This window comes from Carassius gibelio, chromosome B4 (assembly GCF_023724105.1).
Source record: "Carassius gibelio isolate Cgi1373 ecotype wild population from Czech Republic chromosome B4, carGib1.2-hapl.c, whole genome shotgun sequence".
Taxonomy (NCBI): domain Eukaryota; kingdom Metazoa; phylum Chordata; class Actinopteri; order Cypriniformes; family Cyprinidae; genus Carassius; species Carassius gibelio.
In genome coordinates, this window is record NC_068399.1 from 28,195,626 (window position 1) to 28,222,837 (window position 27,212).

Consider the following 27,212-nt stretch of genomic DNA (forward strand, 5'->3'; position numbering starts at 1 on the left):
GCTCTAGCGGTTAATAAACAGAACTGCTTGCATCTTGCGGAAGAACATCGTAGCCGGAACTACTTCTCTCTGTTTATGTCTATGAAGAATCACAAAGGTACTGGGATACTCCGCCGCGGTGCCCCCGAAGCAATCTAAAATGGTCCGAATATAAACACTTATTATAGGTGCACCCTAGTGATTCAGGACAAGCCAAAAACACGGTTTGGAAAATGGATTCATGGTGTACTTGCTTATTATATACATTTTTCTACATTTTGAACACAAACAATGTTACGGACCTCAGCTCTGATTGGTTATTTTTTACCAGGAGCGATGGAGTTTCTGCAAATGGCAATATGACCACTGGGAGGAGCCAGAGGGGCTTGATTTTTTTCACAGATTATCTGTCTCGTATTCTACTGTCAGGACATAATGACAGGTTTAATAAATATGTAAAAAAAATTTTTTTTTTTTTACAAAAGTTCCCTACAGCACCTTTAATGTGTGTTCTAAGAGATGAACAAATGTTTTGCAGGTTATATATAAGATATAATATATTATATAAAAATATCAACTATTTGGTTTGGGGGGGGGAGGGGGTCAAATCTTTTGCCATAAAATGCCTATGCTTGTCCCCACTTGGTGTGTTATGGCCTTTAGTTTCGAATATAACCCACAACCTTGTTGAAATGTGTCACAGGCTTTCTACTCATTCCTTTTTTTATAATTAATTTCTCTACTGGGAATCAGACAAGTAAACAAACTAGATTATTAAGGCTTCAGATGGAGTGGGAAATCCATTGTTTATGAAGTGCAAATAGAAAATTGTTTAACAAAATCCAGTATACTGACCACAGATGTGGAAAGGTGTCAAAGGTGGTCTTCCTTGTTGACTGCAGACTATGATTATTCTCTGCAGTTGGCTTTAAAATAGAGATAGAGAGCAAACCATCTTCATTCTCTATGCTGCTTCAACCAAATAAACTCTAGAGCCCCCTCAAGATTAATTAATTTCTGCTTTGTTCTAAACTGGTCTAGATTTACTCAGTCTCAAAGCTTTGAAACAACAGAACTCAAAGCAATAGCAAAATGAGAAAGAGGAAACCAGCGGAGAATAACTCAGAGGAATGTCAGTGTCAACAGCAGTGAGCAAAGCTGATCTGTGCTGAGCAAAGCAGCATCTGAGTTGTGAATGCGTGTGGATGGATATGTGTGTGTTTGTGTGCTCATCTCACAAGATGATTTTGTGGGATGGAGCAGCGAGTGTCAGTAATTTTGTGTCACATGCTTTTAATCCTAATCTTACTGCCTGACCTCTGACCTATGTTCATCAGAAACGTAATGAGTGCTTCAGTAGCCAGTAACAAGCATTTCTGTAGAAGCAATCTTGTCATATTACTTGATACACGACTGGCTGAAATGTCACAGATTACACTATATGAAGGCAGATCATGGTTCAATGCTCAGTTCAGCACACTGACATTACGTTAACACACTGAACAGAAGCACACTAGATGAATAAATTCATAAATGTTATATGTGTTCTATTCATTTTTTAAAGCATATTTAAAATATTTATTTATACATTTTTATTATGAATAATAATATTTTTATTATACATATTTTTTTTTACAATTTTCATTCACATAGATTTTTTAAATGTATTTTACCACATTGAATTTTATGATTAATATCCCCACCATAAACTAGGTATACAATGAGCAGGAAAGTGAGTAGAGAGGGAGTAGAAAGGAATATGGCTCAATGCTTTGCAACAATCGAGAAACATAATACATTTAACATTTAGGTAAGTTTTAAACAATATATTCTCGTCATTGTCATGTTCTTTCAGCAATGTGCATGAATTCAATATGGCTAAGTTTAGTTAATGATTAAAAGGGGCGTATTATTAGCTTACCTTGCAATCTTAGAACCTTTCATAAAAATATGAAAACAAAACATCACAAGTATATCTTTCTGATTGTCTGCATTATCCTTATGCAGCAATCTATGATCAAAAATAAAGAGGTTTAAATGTTCGATGTTCCTCGTGAATATTTGTTCACATCCTTCTCCCCTTCCTAGGTGAGCATCTCACTCCTGATTAATTAAGACAAAACAAAAAAAGGAAAAAAGATGAAATCAAGTGTTAAATCAAATGTCACATCCACAAATCCCTGAAAATATGCCTTGTGTTTTCATTAAACCAAACAGATCAATGAAGTGTCCTTCCCACATCCTCCTTAAAATAAAATTTACTGGCAAGCATTTGTAGGTAGTTTCCTTAGACCTAGCCATGGAGTATCACTGCATGCCTTATTTGAATTTCTCGTTGAGTAACAGAGAAGTGCAACTGCAAAAATCCAACCTATACACAAATGCTAAACACAAAGAATAGCACATCTCAACACTAATAAACAAGACATAAATTATCCCTCATCTGCTGCTGCCAACAGAACTTCCTTTTACTCCTTATCAAGAGAAATAATGCCTGACAAAATGATTGTCTTTCAGTCATTACTAAAAGGAAATATGGCAGCAAAGTTTTCCTTTGTGTATCACAATATTAAGTTTTCTCTTTGGGAGTTCAACAGCTTTACTTGCACACCAACTGTTTATGTTGCATATAGCCATGTATGATCATTAATGCAATAGGTCAGCACAGAAAAGTATATAACATGTATGACATTTCATATATTGTGACGAAATACTACTCTAATAATATCTATGTCACTTCTGCTGGGTATTATACTAGTAGCATTAAAGACAGTAAGTCACATGCATGGGCATCTGTTTCAAATCTGAATGTACAGACCTAAATATATCTATATTCTCACTCCTAATATGTTGGAGTGAACAAAAGCTGCTTATTCTACAGCCTTGTCTAATGCCCCAAATGGAAAACCTGAATATTTGATGTCAGATGACATTAGTATTGCCTCTTACATTTGTAGATTTGCACAAATCTGCCCCCAATTTTTATCTCACTCTCTTCTTATTCCTCAGTTTGGTAGCATCAAAAAAACCAGAAAACCCTCAAGGAGAAAAAGCATCATCACCCTCTGACTTCCTTGACAAGCTCATGGGAAGAACCTCAGGTTACGATGCCAGAATTAGGCCCAACTTTAAAGGTAGTACAAACAGGTCCTTTCTCTTTGCATTTTGCTCTATTCCTCCTTGAAGGAATACACTGTGCTTTCTTTAATGGTTATTTACCACCACTTCCTGTTTTTGATGTCTTTAAAACCTTTTGTTACAGTGATCAGTGGTGTCTATAAGATTCATATTTTATACGGTACAAAGCTAATGCAGATGTGACACTATATTCAGTTTCATGCTATGAAATGATTATGTAATAATGCTGCACATCTCCTGGTTCCAGCTGCCTCTAGACATTTCTGCCATGACCCTGAAAACATTCATTCATTTTGCTGTTACAGAACGGCCATGAACCCAAACCATCTCAAACTATAAATCAGTCCGAGCATTCTTAAATTATTAAGCTGGCAAAGGACTTCCCCTCGGAAGCTCATTTACAGAAGCCACTTATTCATAAATATCAAGTAAAGTAACTTTTCCTTCTCCATTAATGAACCATTACGAGGCCATGCAGTATTATTCTCATTTCTCGTTTGGTCTTAAACTGATTTTGTTGTAATCTCAACAAAATAAACATTTTATTAATATCTTAATAATAATAAAAATGTGTTATATTACAGCAGACAAGTATTAACTAGCTCATGTGTACTCACACATATATAATGATGAACCGGTGAGTCTAATAGAAAGTATCTTTGCAGAGACTGTACTCTATTATGACTGATTTCACTCTTCTCTCCACAGGTCCGCCCGTGAATGTATCATGCAACATATTCATTAACAGTTTTGGCTCCATTGCAGAGACAACTATGGTATGTGTTCCTAATCCAGCAATGATGCATGTGTTTTCATGCACAAATGCCCCACAGCAGTGTTTACCTAATATAAATCTTAGCTATTATATTAGCACTGTGTTGATTGTTTCCACGGGGAGTAATTAATGCACTAAATAGTATGTCATTAAAATTCACAGGTCAGACTTAATGGAAACAGTATATAGCACACACACAAAATTGTGTGTTTTGTATTGAGGGAGGGTTTCTGCTAGCATGCATGTCGTATTACATCTAAATCCAGATTGCAAGAAAGACTGTAGGAGACTGTTAGGAAGTCCACTGGCTGAAAGTCATAAAGGGTGCTAACTTGCTTGCGTCACTAGGCTTCTAGGAAGCCATTTTGTGAGACAAAGTTGTGAGGGTCTTAGACCCTTTGGACCCATTTAGACCACTTTCATCTTTCATGTCTGCCTTAAAGTCTGCAATTAACTTGAGCTTTCAGTATCCTAAAATGTTATTTTGTCTTCATGTTTGCTAAAAAGCAAATGCAGTAAGCTATCTGTATTAATTTCAGTTAACTGTTTAATTTAAAACAGTGATTTGTTAAAGTAGCATTCTTTTCTGAAGTCAGACATAGAACCAGTTATACAGTTACGCTGTGGATTCTTTGCTAAACTAGCCGCAATTCAAAGCAGATTTTTGCAAATAGACCTTTACAGAAAGATATGGACCCCACAAAAATGCAACAACATGTAAGGGTGTTAAATGTAAAGCCTATTCTGTGATCAGTGACTTTTGAAATGTAAGGACTTATATAGTCAGACATTCATTTATTGCCATTTATGCATCAGTATATTTAGACAGTGTCTAAACGGTCAGCTTCACACTACTCCTCATGTTAGCATGGAAATCAGCTGTTGTTTAAATTGTGATTAAATTATATACAGAAAGTGAGCAAAAATAATCACTGGAGCTGTCAGTCGTAAAGTACTGACTGCATTCTGCACCCTCACCAAAACATGTTATCATCGATGATGCTGTACACAGCTCAGTGATTCTCTTCTTGACATTGTATTTGCACTGTGTTAGTTATAATGCGCATTCATCAGAGTGTAGACATTGCTGTTACTGGCTACAATGCTCAATGCTGCAACCTTTTATGCAATAAATCTTTGAAAAGAATTCCAAATGTAATACTTATCTTAAAATAAACCAACCCATCCATTTAAACAGTGTTCAAATCAGAGGGATAAAATTACAGAACAGTTTTATTTCTAATATTTTTTAGATTTTGATATATATATATATACACACACACACACACACACACGTTTGTTTTTGTGAAAAGTGGGGACATCCCATAGGCGTAAAGGTTTTTATACTGTACAAACTGTATATTCTATGGCCCTTCACCAACCCTACACCTAACCCTAACCCTCACAGGACATTTTTACTTTCTCAAAAAAAAAAAAAACTCATCCTGTATCCTTATAAGCATTTTGAAAAATGGGGACATGGGTTATATCTCCTTGTAATACCTGTGTCATACCCATGTCATTATACAGAGTTGTGTCATGATATGTCACAAAACAAGAGCACACACACACACACACACACACACACAAACAAATTATGAATGCATGTCAGGAATAAATAAATAAATCCTTTAAAAATTTTGTTTAAAAAACATGAGCTTAATTTAAGTGTGAATTTATACATTTTGTTTACAAAATGTTTACGAATATATCAAATGATGTGATATATATATATAAGGTTAATATCATTAAAACAAAAATTGTGCCAATTTACAACCTGGACTAACCTGGCCTTTTGCAGACAACGGTTTAAATAGTACTAATCAATTTGAATATATAGCAGTTCTTATGATATTTATATATTTTTTATATTTATTAGATTATAACATTTTTATTTTCAAGAATTTCAAGACAAATAGTTGAGAAGAACTGGAGACAACAGTATGTGTTAACAACAACCCTTGGGATGAATTACATCAGGAAAAGAAAAGGGAGAATGGTTCAGATAATAGTTCATGCAGAAGAAAGCATCCCACCCTCGGATATATGGGGCTTGTGTTGCTTGTATTCGGGTAGCCATATCTTGAAATCTCCAGGCAATCAGTGATCAAGTGAGAGGCAGAAAGCAGTTATTGTTCTTACTTGTGCAGTTCACCCCTACAGGGATCTTGTTTGTCCATTATATGCCACCACGACTGAATTTAAAAAGGCGTCTGGTGTGCTTAGCAATGGAACACTGTGCATGTTGCGAATTATTTATTTATTTTTCTTTTTGATGTTTGATCACTTTTACTCTGCAGACAGCCAAACAAACACTCATTTGGGACTACACCCCATTTCCACCCAGAACTACACATAGAAAGAAGGAGATGTGCTTTTAGCTTATCTACACAAGTGTCCCAACATAAATGTCTGTGAACATAAATGCTCATCACACACACACACACACATACTCACTGAGAGTGCCTTGTCGCCTTCATCCCTCAGCTTGCTCTGAATAAGTTATGCGCTGTGAGATGGCACACTCACTCTGAAGTAATTATGTCTGAAGAGACTGTGCTTTTGCCAAAGCTTTTTCCTCACTCTGAGTGGACTTCTGTTCATAAATATTCCTTCCTTTAAGCAGGGTACAAGTCTCTTGTCATTTACTCAAATCAACCACTGTTCACTGATCCAGGGTACAGATGGGCTTTGAGAAATAATTTCTCCATGTGATACACTTCATTGGCATGACACATTTTTTTGGTCAGGATTCATTAAGCTATTGAAAAATTTATTTTAAAAGCAAAGTCAAGTCACTTTTTTATATAGCACTTTTAGCAATTCAGATTGTGACAAAGCAACTGAACAGCATTAAATAGCAAAATAATGTGTCAATAAGCAAAAAGGCAGTTCATCATTCAATTCAGTGATGTCATCACCTAGCTGAGTTCAGTTTAAATAGGATATGTGCAATCAAGTCGACAATATTGCTGGTAATTAAGTGTCCCCAAGTAAGCAAGCCAGAAGTGACAGCGGCAAAGAACCAAAATTCCATCCGTGACAGAATGGAAAAAAAGCTCAAGCTCAGTTGGGGGGCCAGTTCTCCTCTGGCCAGATGAAACCAGCCGTTCAATTCCAGGCTGCAGCAAAGTCAGATTGTGCATAAGAATCATCTGTTTCCTGTGGTCTTGTCCATGTGGCTGTCTAGAAGACAAGGTCTTGATTGTGGATCTGTTTCTGGGGCTCATAGTTTCCCTGGTCCCTGCTGACATTCAAGGCTGTAGAGGTCCTCTCAAGGTGCTGATCCACCATCTGATCTGTATACAGACTGGTTCTGGTGGCTACGGTGACCTCAGAACAAGAGAGAGAAAACAGACTAAAATTAGCATAGATGCCATTCTTCTAACAATGTAATTAGTACAACGTGTGTTATGGGAAGTGTTCCTGGTTCCGGTTTTCCTAATGAATGCAGCTTAAAAATCATTTAACACATTTGAATATTAGAAATGTGTTAGTGTGTAATGTGTAAGCCAGGTTAAAGAGATGGGTTTTTAATATAGATTTAAACTGACAGAGTGTGTCAGCCTCCCGAACAATGTTAGGGACTGTAGGTTATACCAAAGTTTGGGTGCTAAACAGGAAAAGGATCTGCCAAACACAGTTGATTTTGATATTCTAGGTATTATCAAATTGCCATGAGTTTTGAGAATGTAGCGGACGTGGAGGACTATAGTGCAATAAGAGCTCATTCAAATACTGAGGTGCTAAACAATTCAGGGCTTTCTAAGTAACAATCAAGATTTTAAAATCTGTACGATGTTTGATATGGAGCCAGTGCAGTGTTGACAGAACCAGGCTAATATGGTCATACTTCCTGGTTCTAGTAAGAACTCTAGCTGCTGCATTTTGGATTGTGCAGAACAACCACCCAATAAAGCATTACAATTATCTAACCTTAAGGTCAACGCATGAATTATCATCTCTGCATTTGACATTGAGAGCATATGTCATTATTTAGATATATTTTTGAGATGGAAAAACGCAGTTTTACAAATGCTAGAAATGTGGCTTTCAAAGAAAAGATTGCTATAAAATAGCACACCTAGGTTCCTAACTGATGGTGAGGAATTGACAGAGTAACCATCAAGTCTTAGACAGCATTCTAGGTTATTACATCCAGAGTTTCTAGGTCCTATAATTAACACCTCTCTCTTTTCATAATTTATCTGTAAGAAATTACTCCTCATCCAGGTTTTATTTTTAGGTTTTTATTATATTGCATTCCATAAATTTTCAAATTGGTATGTTTCTCTGTGCTGCAAAGAAATATAGAGCATCAAATATAGAGTATCATCAGCATAACAGTGAAAACTAACACCGTGCTTCCTGGTGATGTCTCCCAAGGGTAACATGTAAAGCGTGAAAAGTAACGGCCCTAGTACTGAGCCTTGATGTACTCCACTTGTGATCTGCACTTGTAATCAATATGATACCTATTCATTCACTGCAACGAATTGATGACAGTCATATAAGTATGATTTGAACCATGCTAATGCACTTTCATTAATGCCAACAAAGTTTTCCATTCTATTCAAGAAAATTATGTGGTCAATAGTGCTGAACACAGCACCAAGATCCAATAGCACTAATAGAGAGATACAACCATGATCAGATGATAAGACCAGGTCATTTCTAATTCTAAGCAGAGCAGACTCAATACTATGATATGGTCTAATTCCTGACTGGAAATCCTCACAGATATAATTTTTCTCCAAGAAAGAATATTTGTGAGTATACTGCCTTTTCTAGTAACTTGGACAGAAAAGGAAGATTCGATATTGGTCTGTAATTAACTAGTTCTTTGGGTCTAATTGTTTTTATTTTTTATTTATTTTTATTTTTTGTGAAAGGCTTAATAACAGTCAGTTTGCAGGTTTTAGGGACATATCCTAATGACAATGCCAGATTAATAAAAGTCAGACAGAGATCTATGACTTCTGGAAGTACCTCTTTTAGGAGCTTAAATGGAATAGGGTATGGTTTAGATGATTTAACAAGTTTATACAATTCTTCATCTCCTAAAGTAGAGAATGAGTGGAACTGTTCCTCAACGCATTTAGAGTGCACTGTCTGATGTGATACTGTAGTTGACTGCTTGGTTACAATTTTATCTCAAATACAGATCTCTAATAATGAGTCATTACTGATGTTGGGAAATGTCAACACCTGTTAATGTTTTATTTTTCATTAATTTAGCCACTCTATTGAATAAATACCTGAGGTTATGTTTATTATCTTCTAAAAGAGAAGTAATCAGATCTATCAGTTAATGCTTTTGTGTAGGATAGGGTACTTTCCTGCCAAGCAATATGAAATACCGCAAGTCTTTCCCGCCAAGCAATGCGATGCTAGTTTTGTTTTCCTCCAGCTGTGCTCCATTTTTGGGGCTGCTCTCTTTAGGGTGCGAATGTGCTCATTATACCTTGGTGTTAGGCTATTTTCCTTAATCTTCCTTAAAGGGATAGTTCACCCAAAAATCTAAATTATGTCATTAATAACTTACCCTCATGTCGTTCCAAATCCGTGAGACAAACAAAAGCAGTTTGTGATATCCTGTTCAGAACTGAATCGTTTTAAACTGTTCGCGTCTCCAATATGCATTAATCCACAAATGACTTTAGCTGTTAACTTTTTTTAATGTGGCTGACAATCCCTCTGAGTTAACCCTTTCGAGTCGATTAACGCATATATGCGTTTTGAGTCATTTTCACCTGATAACCCCGAAAAGAACTTAAATTACACTCTCAGTTTTAATCGTACAGATAAGAGCAATACATCAATCGAATCTGTAAAGGGTCTAGTTTTTTTTGGATACAGACATAATAACAAAAAACCTTTGTGCACTTATAAAATAAAGATAACAAACAAGGTGCGCTGTCTACAGTCTTTGTCTCCGCTGATCGTCATGTACAAACATTTCATTAAAATGAACTGTAACTCCGTGAATACTCAACGAAGAGACATGAGAGAGATATCTATAGAAAGCCTGGAATGTCTACTTTTAAACTAAACAAGTGCTGCCGAAAACAAATATTCTGAGATAAAGTAATCCATATGAAAACAACGCGATGTCTGTTTTTCATATCTCCGCTCATTATATCTAATGTGACCACGCCCCCGCGCTTAACGCGCTATTCAGATTCAAACTGAAGCGCGCGGCTTGAATACACCCACACAGAAGAAAAAGCAGCCAGACTATTCTTCAAGTTTTTATTTTATTTTACTGTTTGCTTCGCGATGAGAGGACTAAGACATAATTCACCCCAAAAAGATGTGATGTGGTTGAGGATTTGAGAAATGGATTTCCTCAGAAAAAAGAATGAAGCACTTTATTCAGCAGAGATCATAAACATGAGTAAGTCTCTTTTTATTTATTTGTACTAGTTTTCACATAACGTGTAAACATTTTACTAGTTAGACTTTTTCCAAAGACTTTTTCCAAACTATAATTCCTGACTAAATGTATAATCAAGTGAAACATTATGAAGTTTCAATAACAATATACAATACTATACCATTCAAAAGCTTGATGTAAATAATATAAATGGGACAAATAGAGATAACTCTAACAAATGTAAAAATAATGCAGTTCTTTCGATTTATTCCCCCTAAAAAACCTAAAAAATATTATCAGCTCTTTTCAACATTAATAATAATAATAATAATAATAATGATGATGATAATAAATGGGGTTTATTTGGTAGAAAATAAGATTGTTAAAAGGATTTCTGAAGGATTGTGTGACTGGAGTAAGGATGCCAAAAAATTTGAAAGTCAGCTTTGATTGTTCCTAATAAACTGTTTAACTGCTCCCCCAAGTGGATATTAAATTATGTTCTGGGATAATTAAATATATTCTTAATAAACTACAAACATAAAATTATATACTTTTATTTTGTTCTCACATTCTTTCTTGTAAGTCTTCCCTCAGAGTGGCACAGTTGAATGAGAGGCTCATTATGCAGCTCATTATGCAGGCCTTTGTCTTCTCAGGTGTAAATCACAATGATATTCATGGTAGTTGACGCCTACTCGCATATGACTTTTACCAACAAAAAGTGTTTTAGAAAATTTAAATCAATATATTGTTTTCTGTGAGTGAGTAAACAAGATGATTTTCACATCATTCAGAAAGAAAAATTCTAGGCTACAAGCTCCAGTTCTCAACTTTTCCGGCAACCAATGTTATGTATGTGTTTTATTGCCTTATTCAAGTGATTTAACATTTTTAGTTTTTCACTAACCATGCATAACATTTTTTTTCTCAAAAATACAATCATGTACATGCATGCATTTCACATATTATTATAGCCCAGTTTGTGCTGATTACAGTGATATTAGACTTTACCCATTTAGATATTTATAAGAAACTGAAAAAAGCACAAATGTCAGGGCATGACAAAACTTCTCAAGGCCCCAAAAATACCCTTAGACTCCAGAGGGTTAAAACAAACCAATATCCAGGACTGATTCATTTACTTAAACAGTACACTGACTGAACTGCTGTGAAGAGAGAACTGAAGATGAACACAGAGCCGAGCCAGATAACGAACAAAAGACTGACTCGTTCATGAGTCAAAAACCGGTTGCATCGGTTTTCGGCTCACCAGTAGTTCTTTGGGACAGTTCATTTCAATAAACCGGTTGAAGAAAACGGTTCACCAGTTCTTTTGCGCTCGATGTAAATGGTAAATGGACTGCATTTATAAAAAACTCTAACTGACCCTCTGATGTCATATGGACTACTTTGATGATGTTTTTCTTACCTTTCTGGACTTGGACAGTATACTGTGCACACAGTTTCAATGGAGCGACTGAGAGCTCTCGGACTAAATCTAAAATATCTTAAACTGTTTTCCGAAGATAAACGGAGGTCTCACGGGTTTGGAATGGCATGAGTGTAAGTTATTAATGACATAATTTTGATTTTTGGGTGAACTATCCCTTTAGGCATAAATAAGCAACTTTCTCTCTTGTTAGACAAGAGAGAGTCCATGGTTTCTGTTACATGAGTTCAGGTTGTTCTGAGTTTTTGGATGTGCTAAGGAATTGAGATAAATTAGGAAGATTAGTTACAAAGCAGTCTTTTGTGGTAGAAGTGATGGTTTTACAAGGAGTAGAATTTACAGTTTAAGCTATATTAAGTTTACACAAGACTAGATAATGATCCGTGATATCATCACTTGGATGCATAATTTCAATACCATCAGCATCAGTTCCATGATATGAAAACTGTGTTGTTCTGCGGGCACCACTTGATGACAGTCTGCTATGTATCTCACCACCAAGGTAAGCAGGGAGGAGAGCAGAGCATATTACAGTGTATGAAATCATACTTACAGACTCATATAGACACTAGCTTGAATGCACCTCTTTGTATACTGTATATAATTCATGTTTATACAAATTGGTAATAGTAACTTTTGTAAAGTGTACGAAACCAAAATATATACAGTATACAAAAAAAAAATAGCATTGAAGACTTAAAATAATTTTTCTAAAGATTTTTCATTCAAAGTTACTGGTCAAATCAATTAATGTTTTTCATTTACCCCACTGATGTTAACATCAGGTCATCTTAAAAACACATTGTTTAAGACTATAAAGAAAGTATATTTTCAAGAACTGAATGAACATCTAGATATGTTTTCAACTTACAGTTAAACAATACAAATTTTAACACATCACATCAAGGAGAGCATCAGTGTGCAGTAATAAACAATATCCCTAAGATTTGTTGTCCAGGCTAGGTTTAAGGGTGAATAAGAGGGTAAAAGGCCATGTATGGGAATTCTCTCTATGGTTACCCATGTCACATATGGATTATGCTAACCCTTCCTAGATTTCCTGCCCTTAACCATCTGGCCTTTGGAGATCACCTTCCCTCTGCATTAGGGTCATGGGATAATCCTTACATCCCGGAACAAAGGACACTGCATTAACAGAACATCATTCTGGACAAACCTCAGTTCCCAGACAGCTAACATTAATGTGCCACTTTCTCTAAAATTAAGGAAATCAAAGGACAGGAACATCTAAACACTTGAAGGAAATGTGCGACTAAATTACCAAACATTTCTAACCTGAAAAGGAGTAATTTTCTCATGTATTATCCTCCTCATTCCACTTTTTCAATCCACTATTCCTCTATAGTCTGATTATAAGGTTGTTAAGGTCTAACTACAAGTAGCTGCAGTTTCAAAACATCATTTAAGGTGTTGTTGTTGAACACATCTACATACAGTATGATGATTCTATGGACTTTGAAAATCCTGACACATCTGCCTGTCCATGTGCTGGAAATCCAACATATAAAGATCTGATCAGCCCAGTTCTGTACACCAACTGATAAGAAAGATAATCTCAAGATTATCTGCGGCTTCGTAAAGTAGAGTTACGATGGTGTAATTTGCCATTTAATCAATGCACAAAAATTCCATCTACACAATGAAGAGTGCGGAAAGTGATTTTTACTTGCAAATGGCACAGATTTTATTCACCATTGCTCATTTTGGCAAATGCTGACAACATACAGGAGTAGAGTTGCCAGTGGTTATGCTGACAACATGCAGGTTCAATGTTTCAATAGTCACTACCAAAGCGGTGAATGTATTGACCGGACTATCTGACTGCACAGAAGCCACAGACATATGGAGATGTGATTAATCATTGACTTGTTGGCACGGGCACAGATTCCCCCTTAATGCCAAAGAGTCCCGCTTGAGTAGGCAATTACACAGCAGATGTGTGGAGATTGCCATGGAGCCAGTGAAGGCCTGCAGTTGGTTGAGCAATCGCAGATGCGATACACAGGTTCTTTCAAGCTTCACCACACCGACTGCAAAGAAATGTGCAGAGGACAGAATTAGCCGCTAAGTTGATGACAAAGCAACCAAGAGATTGACAAAGCAATGGTGTGACATCTATAATGAAAGTAAGCCATGCTTCATCAGCTGAGATGTTGGCCAATTCGGTGATCTGTAATTTGGAGCGTCAGCTATGTTCCTGTCAACAAACCACCATAGTAAGATGTTTAAAGAAGTGGAGCAGAAAACTAATGCTTTGACTTCTTTTTTTTTTTGTTTCTGCTAAACACGACGTCCTCTGCCTTGAGATGTTGTTTGAATGTTGACAAAGGGGAACTGACACAGTTGAGGTTTGCTTAGTCACTAACCGTGTTACGCTGGTTTCCCACGTGAAACTCCATATCAATATACCACCACTCATGCACTCTGACGCACAGACTTTCTAATGAAGTTCTTCGAGTGCTTTAGAAAGACACAGATAAGATATGAAAACCGCCCTGTTCTACATCCGCCTTGCTGCCTAACAAATTATATCACCCACGCGCTGTCACCTTCCATTCATTATTAGTGGCTGCTTGTCTTTGTTGCTTTCAGGCAAATTCAGTCTGATTATACATAGTATATTCTTAAACTTCTGAATGAAAGAGCTGTTGTTGTAAAGAAAGCAGAAGTTTCAATCTCTCCTCGGATGCATTTTTAACATTTATTTAAGCTTTTATTAGTTTCAGATTATGGTAAATCTGTCTCCTAGCTTATTGTTGAGGTTCACTGAGGTTCTTTCTTCTTTACTCATGCAGTTCTGCCAGGCTTCTAGGCAAAAACATTACGGCATATATTATGGCATAAAACTGTGTCACATTTTATCCACAGAACTTTAATTTAATATGGACTGTGAGCTGTAAATTTAAGAACCACATTTAAGACGTTTGTTGTTTTTGAATTTGTCTCAAGGCAAACGTAAGAGTACGATGGAGTGTACAACAGGCAAGAACAGATCTCATTGATGATTGCGTCTCTACATGCCCAATGACTGGATTTCTTTTGTAGGCATCAACTTTGTTAAACAAAAAGCATTTCCATTTTACCTTATATAACTGTTGGCAAGGTAACAGCTGGCTTAACTCCATGGCCCGTCACAACCTCATAATGATTACCCACCTTATTACAGTATGTCTAAAATATATTTATTTAAAGTAATGCTTCTTAAACTTGTCACCCACATTTAATGAGATAGGGGTCATATTTGCTTTGCCTTTGAGGGATTTTGCTCATGGTTTTCAGAAGAGGGTATATGCAACCTGTCCATGTTGTCTTATGCCTAATTTGAACAGCTTTTATCAAGTGTATTTAATATCAGGCAAAAATAAAAGAAAAAATATCTGGGTAACATTTTATCCTACCTCATATTTGTTTGCTATCATACTCTCACAGTTGGCTTCATTTTATTATTTGCATTTAGCAGTGTTTTTCTCTCTTGATTGCAACCCTGTCAGAACGAACATTATGTAGCAACATAAGGGTTGATAGCCACTGATTTAATGTATTTACAGCTGTGAAACACAACAAAAGTAGACAGCAGTGCATTGATTGAATATATGAAAATCTCACACAGCATTTTAATGTACCATATATTTAAGCAATGATGCTCATTTCTATTTCACTTGTGTTGGCTGTGCATGCTTGTACGTGAAAAGACTCATTCTATCTGATTTAAAACTGACAGAGGCCTGTTGTACATCTCCTGTGCTATTTGCCTTGACTGATGTTAAGCATTTATTCTTAGGATTACAGAGTGAACATATTTCTCCGGCAGCAATGGAACGACCCTCGGCTAGCTTACAGCGAGTACCCAGACGACTCCCTGGACCTGGATCCCTCGATGTTAGACTCCATTTGGAAGCCTGATCTGTTCTTCGCCAATGAGAAGGGAGCGCACTTCCACGAGGTCACCACTGACAACAAGCTCTTGAGAATTTTCAAGAATGGAAATGTCCTCTATTCAATCAGGTGAGACTTCAGCACCAATCAAAATAGTTACAGTAAGCAGCAGCTGACTGACTTTTGACACATACATTTGAGTAGGTATAGGGTCATGGTCTATGAAAACAGCTGCTGCGTACTAGCTCCTGAAAATGTCAATAATAATCCACCATCCTAGTAATCAAATGTCTCAGCTGATGCAGACTTGAGTCATTAGAGTCATACCTTCAAACTCTAAAATGCAACTAACCCCTCAACAAATGCCAGGATGAACACAGTGTCAATCAACATCAATCAATGCAGCGAAGCCATAGGAAGTCAATATCACTGTGGCAGCATAGGATAGAAGGAAAGTGCTGGAGTTAATAGTGAGGGGTAAATCATGTCAGGCTTTTGAGGAGATATGAAGGAAAGCTGTGCAGATGTGAGATGACAGAGGATTCACTCTAACTGAAATCCACGTGGCACCCTGAGGGAGAAGGAGTGTAATTAAAACATGGCCAATCTGCGGCTGTCAGACTTGTCTCTACTATGCTTTAGTGGCCCCGTTCTGAAATCCCACCACTTAAATCCCACCAGCCCTCAACTTTGATTCCCTTCTTTGTCTGAGTTGTGGATTTACAGATTACTCATTCAGAGAATGTAGATGGAATTCCATTTACATTTTTTGTGCATATAAATTGCCTTAAAATGTTTTACACTTGGAAAAGCACATATGTGACCCTGGACCACAAAAACTGTCTTAAGTTGCTGTGGTATATTTGTAGCAATATCCAAAAATACACTGTATGGGTCAAAAGTATAGATTTTTCTTTTATGCCAAAAAATTTAAATTAAAAATTAATTCCATGATGATATTTAGTAAATTTCAAAACTTAATCAAAACTGAATTTTTATTAGTAATTTTTTATGCACCCTCAGATTTCAGATATTAAAATAGTTGTATCTAGGCCAAATATTGTTCTATCCTAACAAACCATACATCAATGGAAATCTTAATTATTCAGCTTTCAGATGATATATAAATCTTATGACTGGTTTTTGTGGTCCAGGGTCACATATTAAAAACAAGAGGTGTGAGTATAATTTTTAAAATCTATGCCTTTTCCCGTTTCAATTTTTAGACTGACTCTGACACTCTCGTGTCCGATGGATCTGAAGAATTTCCCCATGGATGTGCAGACGTGCATAATGCAGCTGGAGAGTTGTGAGTAATCTCGTTTGACCTCCTCTCATCAAGAGCTTGTTATGTAACACCCCCACCCCTCGTTCAGATTTGTAGAAAGCAGACACTGTTTCTCATTTCATAATATAACTTCAGCCGGTAGCTACGATGAGGTAAATAGCAGATTTGATGTAAAGTGTGTTCGGCACTGGCATTCACCTGGCAGGATCATAAAAAATTATGTCATTATGGATGGGCAAGGCCCTGAAGACATCCTTAAAATCATCATGGAGAAATTATACACCATTCTAGACAGTAACTTAAGGACACATAGGCACAGAGTGCTCTCTACAGACGAAGTGCTGAATGCCAAGACATGTACAACTAGTGGTCAAAGTGTTTGGTATATTATTCCAAGAGCTTTCTATTGATTTAAAATCATGCCACAGCTAAATCAGTCTCCCCCATGACTATTGCTCTAAGCTGGGGTTGAGGCTTTTAAAGAAAGGCCCCATGTTATGGGGAATCTGTCTTCATAACTACATGTTTTAGAGTGGCCATGTTCATGTCATTAAGAGAGTTGCTCACTGAGAGGCTCTTGATAATAGACAACAATGTTAAATTGAAGAGATCATCTCTGTTGGGAATAGTAAGCTTATTCAGTAGAATAGAATAGAATAGAATGAGCATACTCACCTTCCCTCTGGTAAAGTGGTGCCACCAAGAGAAGCAAGTGACACCAGAGCTATATGAAGAAACAGAGATAATTATATCCGCCATTTCAACATCACACCATACATTTTCCGGTGCAGTTGCAACCCTGAGGATATTGTGCTGGTGAACTGCTTAATGCGTTGTGATATGTTTTTATCTTCATGTTGAAGCTGTGTGCCTTTTTACTATGTTCTGCAGTAAACATGCTTTATGGTTGTATGGTCATAGTTTAAATCAACAATGGAAAGAAAAACACAATAAGCTGGTTTCTTTTTACATACATGTGTATTAAAAAAAAAAAATCACATCATTGCCTTTTGAATATAAACTGTGAATCTGAAGTCACTGTTCATTAGATGCCTCTGAATCTATTGCTTATATCTATCTGAAAAGTAGTAAATTGTTTTGTAATGTTCTAGCCTTCTGGAACAGCCCTCTCATTTGGCCTCGGATATATCTGCATTTTTATTAAAAAAAAAAAAAAAAAACTAATTCTTAAATTAAACCATCAGAATGGTTTAACTAAAGGAATATTTACTTAATCTTTGTCCCTTGTGAGACAAAAGGCTGCTAAAGTCTTTTGGGTTCATCCGAAAACTACACATTTTTCATATGTTGTTTACAAAACACAAAATGAATATTTATGAAGATTTAGTGCATGCAAGTTTGGGATGAGGTTGAATGCAAGTAATTAATGACAGAATATGTATGTGAAAGAATCCTTTAATGAAAGTGCAAGATGTTGCAATATTTGCAGAATACGAAAAGGGCTAATTATACAACATTAACCTCTCCATTATGAAATAGTAATACTCAAAACAGCATGTAAAAACTAACAAATATATGTTTTTCTCCTAGTTGGTTACACAATGAATGACCTGATCTTTGAGTGGCAAGAGAAGGGACCTGTACAGTTTGCCGAAGGTTTGACACTCCCACAGTTCATCCTCAAGGATGATTCTGATTTGAGATACTGCACCAAGCACTACAACACAGGTAATTTGCATAACATTGCCATATAATACAATTTTAATAGACTGATAGAAACTCCAAATGATCCGCAACATCATAAAATGTACATGATTCAGACTGAATAAGGAAATTAACTTTAACTAAATTATAATCCAGTGGTTCTCAACGTCGGTCCTGGGTGCTCTGCAAATTTTGTATACCTGTATACCTCTTATCGGACATGCTTGCACTCTCTATTGCTATTGCTCTATTGAGCTGATGATCTGAATCAAGTGCATTAAAATCAAGAAGACATACAAAATGTGCAGAGAGATTAGAACCATTGGTCTATTCCACATGTAAATTGAATTTGAATTATTTCATGCTTTCAGAAGGCATTAATTCACAAAGCAAAACAAATTGCACAGTCTTGTTCATGGTTTTTAAGGATGAGGGAATATCATGAACCTGTCCATGTTGCCATCTGGCTAGCTTCAACCATATGACAGATGAATTTCCTCCAAAATCAACTGGATGTATAGTCTTTGACTGATTATATGTATAGTGTTTTTTCCTCTTATCGTGCTGTACTAAGCAAGCATGATTATACAGCATTATAGCATTTCATTATTTGCATTTATCATTGCTCTTCTCTACCGCTCTATCAGTCCAGACGTGGCCCAATTTGTTATGGCCACCAGTTGAGAATCACTAATTTAGAAGAACAGAAGACCACTGCGAGGAAGGAGAAGAGACAAAAAAAAAAAAAATCCAGGAGAATGTTCTAGCAGTCTTGTCTTAATGGGATGCAAAAGAACAGCTTTTATCAGATGATTATTGAAAAAGGTTGTCATCGCATCTCGTGGTGTCTCAATAATGTATCCACGGTGCACTGGCCTTATCACGGTTGACACTTAAACATCAACGGTGTGAGAGAGGAAAATACTGTCAGTGAGTGTTCAGTGTCTGAGACCTAAAGTGAAAAAAAAATGTAGTTATACAATGCCCAGAATTTTATGTATCACATTTAGCTTAGTAGCCTTGAAGTACACACACAAATTATATTTAGAAAAAGTTATCTTCAAAACATGCATGATATTGGAAAAACTGGCCAAAACACTGGCAATGAGACTTCTGAGAGTAACTGAGGAAAGATTTCGAAAAACAAACTAAATCGAGATGAGGTTTCTACATGCCTTCGGTCAAGAACCATGTCAGTGCATTGCAGAATTGTACTTATCTACTGTGCTCATAAGCTCTCATAAGCCTTGTCAGATATAATTGAATTAATTGGTGACCTGGTGAGTAGGGTTCAACGGGGCTAAAGGAGCCCCGGGGTAAAAGGCGCATTTGATATTATATTCATCTAAACCACTAGATGGCACAAAAACGAGGCGTGGCAGTTTCCAAAACATCCGCTTTTCAAGATGCCCGTGTATTTTTGTCTGATCAGTGACGCGATCGCGCACAGCAGCGCAAAGTTGATTCTGTGATTACTTGATCTAATATTTGATGTTTTTGAAAATGTTTAAAATGTAGATTTAAGTAGCAAATGAGAACCACTAGAAGTAATGCATATATTTTGAGAAAATGTCTTTATGATTTTCATTATTAAAGCAACAGTTTTTTTTAAATAACTAAAGAATATTGTAAAATTATTGTATTTGGGGTAAAAAGTGCCCTTGCTGTTGGGGCTTAAGGTGCACAGTAATTAATATGAAAATTAACGGATTGCTGACTTTTCTATTTGTTGACATGACATGGTTAGATTAAGATGGTAAATATCATATATAATGTTGGGTGTCCATATTAGAGTTTATGTTTAGACCATGTTACACCATATTTAGAATGAAACTATCATATTTAAAACATGATATTAATCATATCATGTAATAAAATATAATTACTGTAAATATATATATTCAATTATTACTGAATCTCCTTCATTACTTTCAGAATCTTTAAAACAATTTTGTTTCTGTATTTTAAAATGTATTTTTTTATATTAACATTTTAATGACATAGTTATTGAAAAAAACTAACTTTAGCTGAACATTTTAACATTATTTTAGCTAAAGTATTAGTATCAATATTGTGTACCTTTTACCCCATGCTGGTGAGCCTTTTGCCCCTTGTGTGGGGTAAAAGCCACCCCCCTCCTTGCCTCCTCATACATTTATACGATTTTTAAACAAAATATACAACTTGAATTATTTATTTTCACGCAAAATATGTTGCTCAATTAATCTTCAATATAACGTATATTTTTTTCTGCAATTCTACATTTTAGGTTCAGTGAATGGCACATGTTGTACCCTACTCTTTGCCTTTGCCTTCTTGCTTTTAAACCTGATATTATCAGTCATATCGATAGTGCACATATCAGAAGTCATACTGTATGGACACACAATCCCTGGTGAAGAGGTGTGTGCTTTTACCTCCCTGTGTGTTTTGCCTCAGAGGGACTTTCTGACAGGATGAATGACAGATGCTGGTGGGTCAAGGTCAGGTTGCCTCAAACGATTGTCCACAGAGTATAAGGACAAAATGAGAGAGAGACCACCCGTAAATGACTTGAGAGCCAGGAGAAATGGAAAACCGCAGGGGGAAAAGTATAAAAGAAATAGAGAGTGGGATTGGTGACAATACATAAGATTCAAAGGTTTCTTTTTTTTTTGACAGGATCTCTGTTCGCAGTTGTGTTCAGGGCACTGTATGTATCTATAGGGAGCTACATGTCGATTATATTATTCCCTGGACTCATTTAGTAATTGAATCAATATTGATGCACAAAGGCATATTGATATTGATTGGGTTGAGAGATGAGCATCCAATTAAAAGGTAAGACAACTGCAAAGCTCCTAGCAAATATCAAGAGCTTTAAAGGGATTCAGATTCATTTAGTTTATGGATAACATGCTTTTTGTATGTATTCAGCAGAGAGCAATAATATATTTTATATGCATATAGATTAAATATGCTTTTTCTTGTCAAGAAGAAACAAGAGAAACCATTTGCCTTAGGAGGTGTGAAAGGAGGTGTTTTTATTATATAAAAAAATAAAAATAAAAGGATTCAACCATGTGCATTATGTGCTATGCAGTTTAGAGCTATGAACTCACATGAAAATCATTATTATTATAAATGTCATTCATACTGTTTTATTTTACTTGCATCATGAGTATAACGTCCAAAGCAATTACCTTCTACTGAAGTCAAACCCATTTTCTTTTTTCTTTTTTGACAAAACTGACAAAATAATTGACTTTCTATCAAGTACAGTGGCTCTGTCTCTGGCTTCAGTAGTGCCCCACAATATTTTTCATCAGAGGTGTAACACCTATTTCAGGCCACCTTTCTGAGTCAGTATTCCTTGGTGGAGCGAACATAAGAGCAAGGATCCCTCGAGACAAAAAGCCACTCTCGTCTGCAAATATATGTAGCAAAGAATACATTACTGTAGTAATACTATAATTTATGCACTAAAAGGGGTAGTCCACTACAGTATGATGCAAATAATTCAATGTAGTACATTTGCATTTTGTGGGATTACAACTGTAATAGGATGCTGGCTCAGTTTGGTTTGTACAGTACAATGAAACCGAGTAGTTCAATTTGATTGTTTGAATGCATTTAAGAGGTATTCACTCACACTGTCCAGTATACAATATGTCAATCTCTTAGCATATTGGCCACAGGCATCTCTGCTTGAAAACCACCATACCTCTGTTACATTCATATAGAAAGGAATCAATAATTCAATACTCAACATCTTTCAATTCACTGACAGACCATGGATTTGTCAGTCTGTCACATTATGAAAATATACTACACTTTTTATATGCTGGTGTTGCACATTGCAAAATAAGTCTGGGATCTGTCAGATAAGCAAGTAGAATAATGATCAAACTCTCTTTCATGCAAAAAAAAAAAAAAAAAAAAAAAAAAATGTTACCCTTAGGCCTAATCTTATTACTCATACAACCAGCCCTCGATGACCTTGAGGTTTTTATACCAAAGGGTAAGAATGCATGCTAAAAATCGCATTATCCTTTAAACAACACAATGACATTTTACTTTCATCCTCGGTTCATTAACACTTCTTTAAATGTGATCTCCCCTCTCTAGTGTGACAGGATGGATGCAGGGCCTTCTGCATGATTGCCCACACATTTCCTCCTCTGCCACACAAGACTTCCTGCTCTGTCATGTAGTTGTGCACACTCATACATTTTCTCAGAGCTCCCGCATCTTCTGTCAGTTGAGTCATGAGGGATGTGAAATAACCACATGGCACAGCTTTAGTGATGTCACAGTGGGTTTTCATCCCTGATCTACTGCAGAACAAGCCTGCCAGTGAAAAGATGGAGGATCCTTTGGGTTTCCTAAGTGTGTAAATTAAGCAGTGCACTAAAAATTAATCTCTGCCAAGCTCCAAAAATAATTTTGTTTAAAAAAAAAAAAAAAAAAGTCCCTTTTGATAAAAGCCCCTATGTATACATATTGTGAAATTCATTGACAGCTATAAAAGTGGGATCTAGCACAAACTTGTGCATGTATATATTTTGAAAACATTTGCATGCATTTAAATGTATATATTTCTATAAGTGAGATTATATAAAATACACTTAATATACAAAAATAATATTTTTCTCTGAAATATATACATGCATTTGTGAATATTTATATAAATAATAAATATATATGTGCAAACAAAACTTTCATTTTGGATGCGATAAATTGCAATTAATCGTTTGACAGGACTAATAATGCACAAATACGGTGGCATGCACTGTAGCCTTTATCATTTCATATTAAAGCACAAATTAAATTAAGAGCTTGCATGTCAGCTCCACGTTAAATTCAGTAGCGGCTGCTCTTAAAGTAATAGCACCCAAATAACAAAATAACCCAGCTGTTGTGATGTCTCTTCATCAAAGAACAAAATAAAATTTTGTAGTTTTAAGATTTTATCTATATTTAATGGAAAATTTAGTGTTTGATAACTTTATAAAATTTCTGTATATTTCAACCCATTCTCACTCCAAAGGCGTCAAAAACTGAAGCATGGTCAAGCGCCCCTAGCGTCACTTTTATGACGCCAAATGTGCCTCTCGGCGTCGAATATCGAAGCACTACGACCTTCATTGCTTTCAATGGGAAACTTTTGGCGTCAGAATTCGATACGAGGACATGAGATGTTTATCGCTATGAAATCACGTTCAAGAAGTCTCATTCAGCACACATCGCGATACTTGCTATCAGTTCCACAGTTTGGGTGAGTAGTCGTATATACGCTCTTTTAATGCCTTTTATAAAATGTATTCTGTCTTATTTATTAATCAGATTAGTGCCATATGTTTAATCGCTGTATTATATCGGTCATCCGCGGCTGTCTTTGAGTTTCATTGCGTTTAAATAAATGAACACAGCTGCTAATTAGTCTGATTAAACTCTATCTGTCACCTGACGTGCCATAGACCTTCAATCCGTTTTATATTATTATTAATTTCAGGATCAATGATGCAAGTTGTATTTGTAGTAAAATCATGGTAATCACGACACTTACAATAGTAATAAATGAAATGTGAAGTTAAAACACAGTAAACAGGACATTAGTAACTGTAGTTTTACTATGGTATATTAATAATCAATACAACAATACAATAATCACCAAACCAGCTATTTTTGTATCACTGTAATGTTAGTGTTTTTATGTGCTTTTATATGACAGATATCACAGTAATCATATGTTCTGTACCATGCTTTTAATACCTTTTAATGTAAATCCAAAAAAAAAAAAAAAGAATCAAATTAAAAATAAATAATAAAACATGCATTTTTCCATTTTGCAGTTCATTCATATCAGTTTATATTTATATATATATTTATATATATTTATTATATCTAAATATTTTGCTAACAGATCATTATTAACATTCTTTATATAATTCAATTTTATTTACTCTCCCCATTTTATTATTTTTATTTTTATTTTTAGCTGAAAAGACGTAAAGGCAGTCAGCCCAGTGGTTTTCTGGAGAGGGATTCCTTCAGAAATGGAGAAGACAGAAAGCTGCGGAGGCAGATATTTGCAGCAGTAAGTCTGTGATAGTTTGTCCCTTTTATCAAACATTCCTGCTGTTATAATTTGTACAGCATTTGTTGTTTCTTAAACTGTTGCACTGTCCAAATACCCACACTTGCCATCTTTGCACTTGACCACTTGATTACTTATTTGAAGTCTTTCCTGTATTTGGCCTAGTGTTCGAGTGAGCATGATGACCACAAGTGTGTGTCGAACTTTTCATGACCTGATGACTGTGTTTCCCAATCCTGATCCTGGAGAACCCCAGCACTGCACGGTTTTGGTGTCTCTCTTATCTGCCTTGGAGTCTTCACTGATGAGCTGATGAGTTGAATCAGGTGTGTTTGATCAGGGAGACATCTCAAATGTGCAGTGTTGGGGTTCTCCAGGACCAGGATTGGGAGCCACTGCCTTATGGGACACTTATGTGTTTACAGAGATTTTTAATATCTAATTATCAATATTTCACATACTGTACATTGGACAGCTTTCCATGACCTCTTGTGAGATCTCGGCAAAAAGTCTGACGATTTATTCCAAAATATGATGCATGATGGGATACACTAAGCTTTGTATAGCTCTCCGGAGCATTACTGGAGAGGTTTAGTGTGTGTTAAGGACGCTGTGCTTTGGCATTATTAAGACCGGGGACAGTCTCGTTCACACACTGTCACGTACACACACTCTCAAGTGGCCAAGACTGCAAGTGTGGGTATCTGGACAGGGTCAAAGTCTTAAAAATGATCCCTAAACACGGTCGCACATCATAGTCTTAATAATCCAGTTTAACACTTGTATGATATTGTACAAGCCCCAGGACGGTCTCATCTGACACTATCAAAAGAATTCATATGACTATAGCTTGCTATTAATTACTTGTATTCAATAATGCATGCATTTAACATTTAATTATACAGCATCTTTACAGAGGCTGCTTTTATGGTCTAAACAAAACACAGTGTAATGTATAAGTTGAATGTAATTTAATATTTCCTTCCTTTCTGTCTTACAGGATTGTTTGAGGATAACGCTGTAATTCTCCATCATGCACAAGGACTCACCTCATTAACTCTTTGTCACCCACACACACAGATATGGTCCCTGGATCAGTGATTAGACTTTGCAGTGGTTTGATTTTTGCAGAAGATGTAACTTTGTTTTAATTATAAGCTCATAATGAATACATTACAGAACCAGTGATGAAAACAATAGTTAAAAATAGCGCTCCATATTAAAAATATATTGCACACTTGACATGCATGTCTTCATGGTGTTTTTTTGTGAGTTTGAAACATTTACATTGTGTTGTATAACATTTTGGTCACAACACTTTTTCCAGTGTTCTCTGAAAGACATACTGTATTTACTGTTTTGTTTTTTAATAAAAGCATTTTCATTTGCATACTGAAAATAGTTAATGTTTACAACATAACTGCCTTTTTATTCTTTATGGTGGCAAAAACGAGCTTGGTGACAGAGGATGCAGTGTAGTAATTTGGGCATGTTGTCTTTAAATGAGTTTGACATATAAATAAATAATGGAAGATCCTTACAAAAATATGCATGTTTATTATGCTTTATGTATTTATTTGTTCATTCATTCATTTATAATTTCAGTTTTTATTCCTAGAGTTCAAATGGTAGAGAATGGTAAATCACAGAAACACAAATGTGAACAATTTTAACTTTAAAACACATATGACATATGACATTTAAAAAACAATGTAATATACAATGTAAATTTTAGAAGCACGTCATTTGATTAGTAAATATATTTGTCTTTGGTCAAAAAAAAATACAAATCTTAAAAATGTGTCTTATATTTATAATAGAGGAATCTGTCTGTTGGATACAACTGCGACTGCTGGGCATGTGCACATCAATATTGCCCAATGTTTGTCAAGCTGAACAACGGAGGAAGGTGAAGACGTTAATAAAACAGAATCTAATAAGTAGCAAGCTTAATCTATTGTTAACCGAATCTATCCCTTCAGCCGAAAAACGAAAGACATCTGTCATAAATGGATAAGGAAGTGTGACGCTACTGCTCAGCTTTGATGTCATTGGCTATGAATTTTCAGGACAGTCTGTGGTTGGACTATCTTTTAACCCATATTAAACAGCGCATCATGTTAAAAAGTATGTTTTGCTGCTATCATCACATTAGTAATATATTAAGTCAACAATGAAGTGTTGCTATCTTGAGAAAAATTACATCTTTAGCGAGATCCTAATCCTAACCCTAAGCATAACTTCAATGAACTACAAAAAACAGCCCCCTAGTGTTGCCTTTCCATAGATAGAACGACGGAGGCTTGGGGGTAATGTAGTTTAAAACTTTTTATTAACGAAACGAAATAAATTATTTATTTTAAGGAAAACTGGATATCTAAATATGTTTATTGTGCAAACCTCTATGATATATTTGAGAGGCAGGCTGAAATGTGGTATTTTACAGTGAGCAATATTTAAAATGCCTTTATGTCAGCTTTCCATTTATTTCTGAAAACTGAGCTCAACATTATTTTATCAGCATAGCATAAGTAATAATCCTGCCCATTTTCTCTTTGATAT

At 35.7% G+C, this 27,212-nt stretch overlaps 1 protein-coding gene across 1 annotated transcript in view; it reads left to right on the top strand.

Moving 5' to 3' along the window:
* LOC127956206 (glycine receptor subunit alpha-3-like) overlaps positions 1–27,212 on the top strand; it is a 57,786-nt gene that overhangs the window by 19,101 nt on the left and 11,473 nt on the right. The window contains exons 2-6 of the mRNA XM_052553995.1: positions 2,989–3,113; positions 3,826–3,893; positions 15,524–15,747; positions 16,845–16,927; positions 18,458–18,595. Of these exons, the coding sequence (XP_052409955.1) occupies positions 2,989–3,113; positions 3,826–3,893; positions 15,524–15,747; positions 16,845–16,927; positions 18,458–18,595 (638 nt within the window). The remainder of the gene's footprint in view (positions 1–2,988; positions 3,114–3,825; positions 3,894–15,523; positions 15,748–16,844; positions 16,928–18,457; positions 18,596–27,212) is intronic.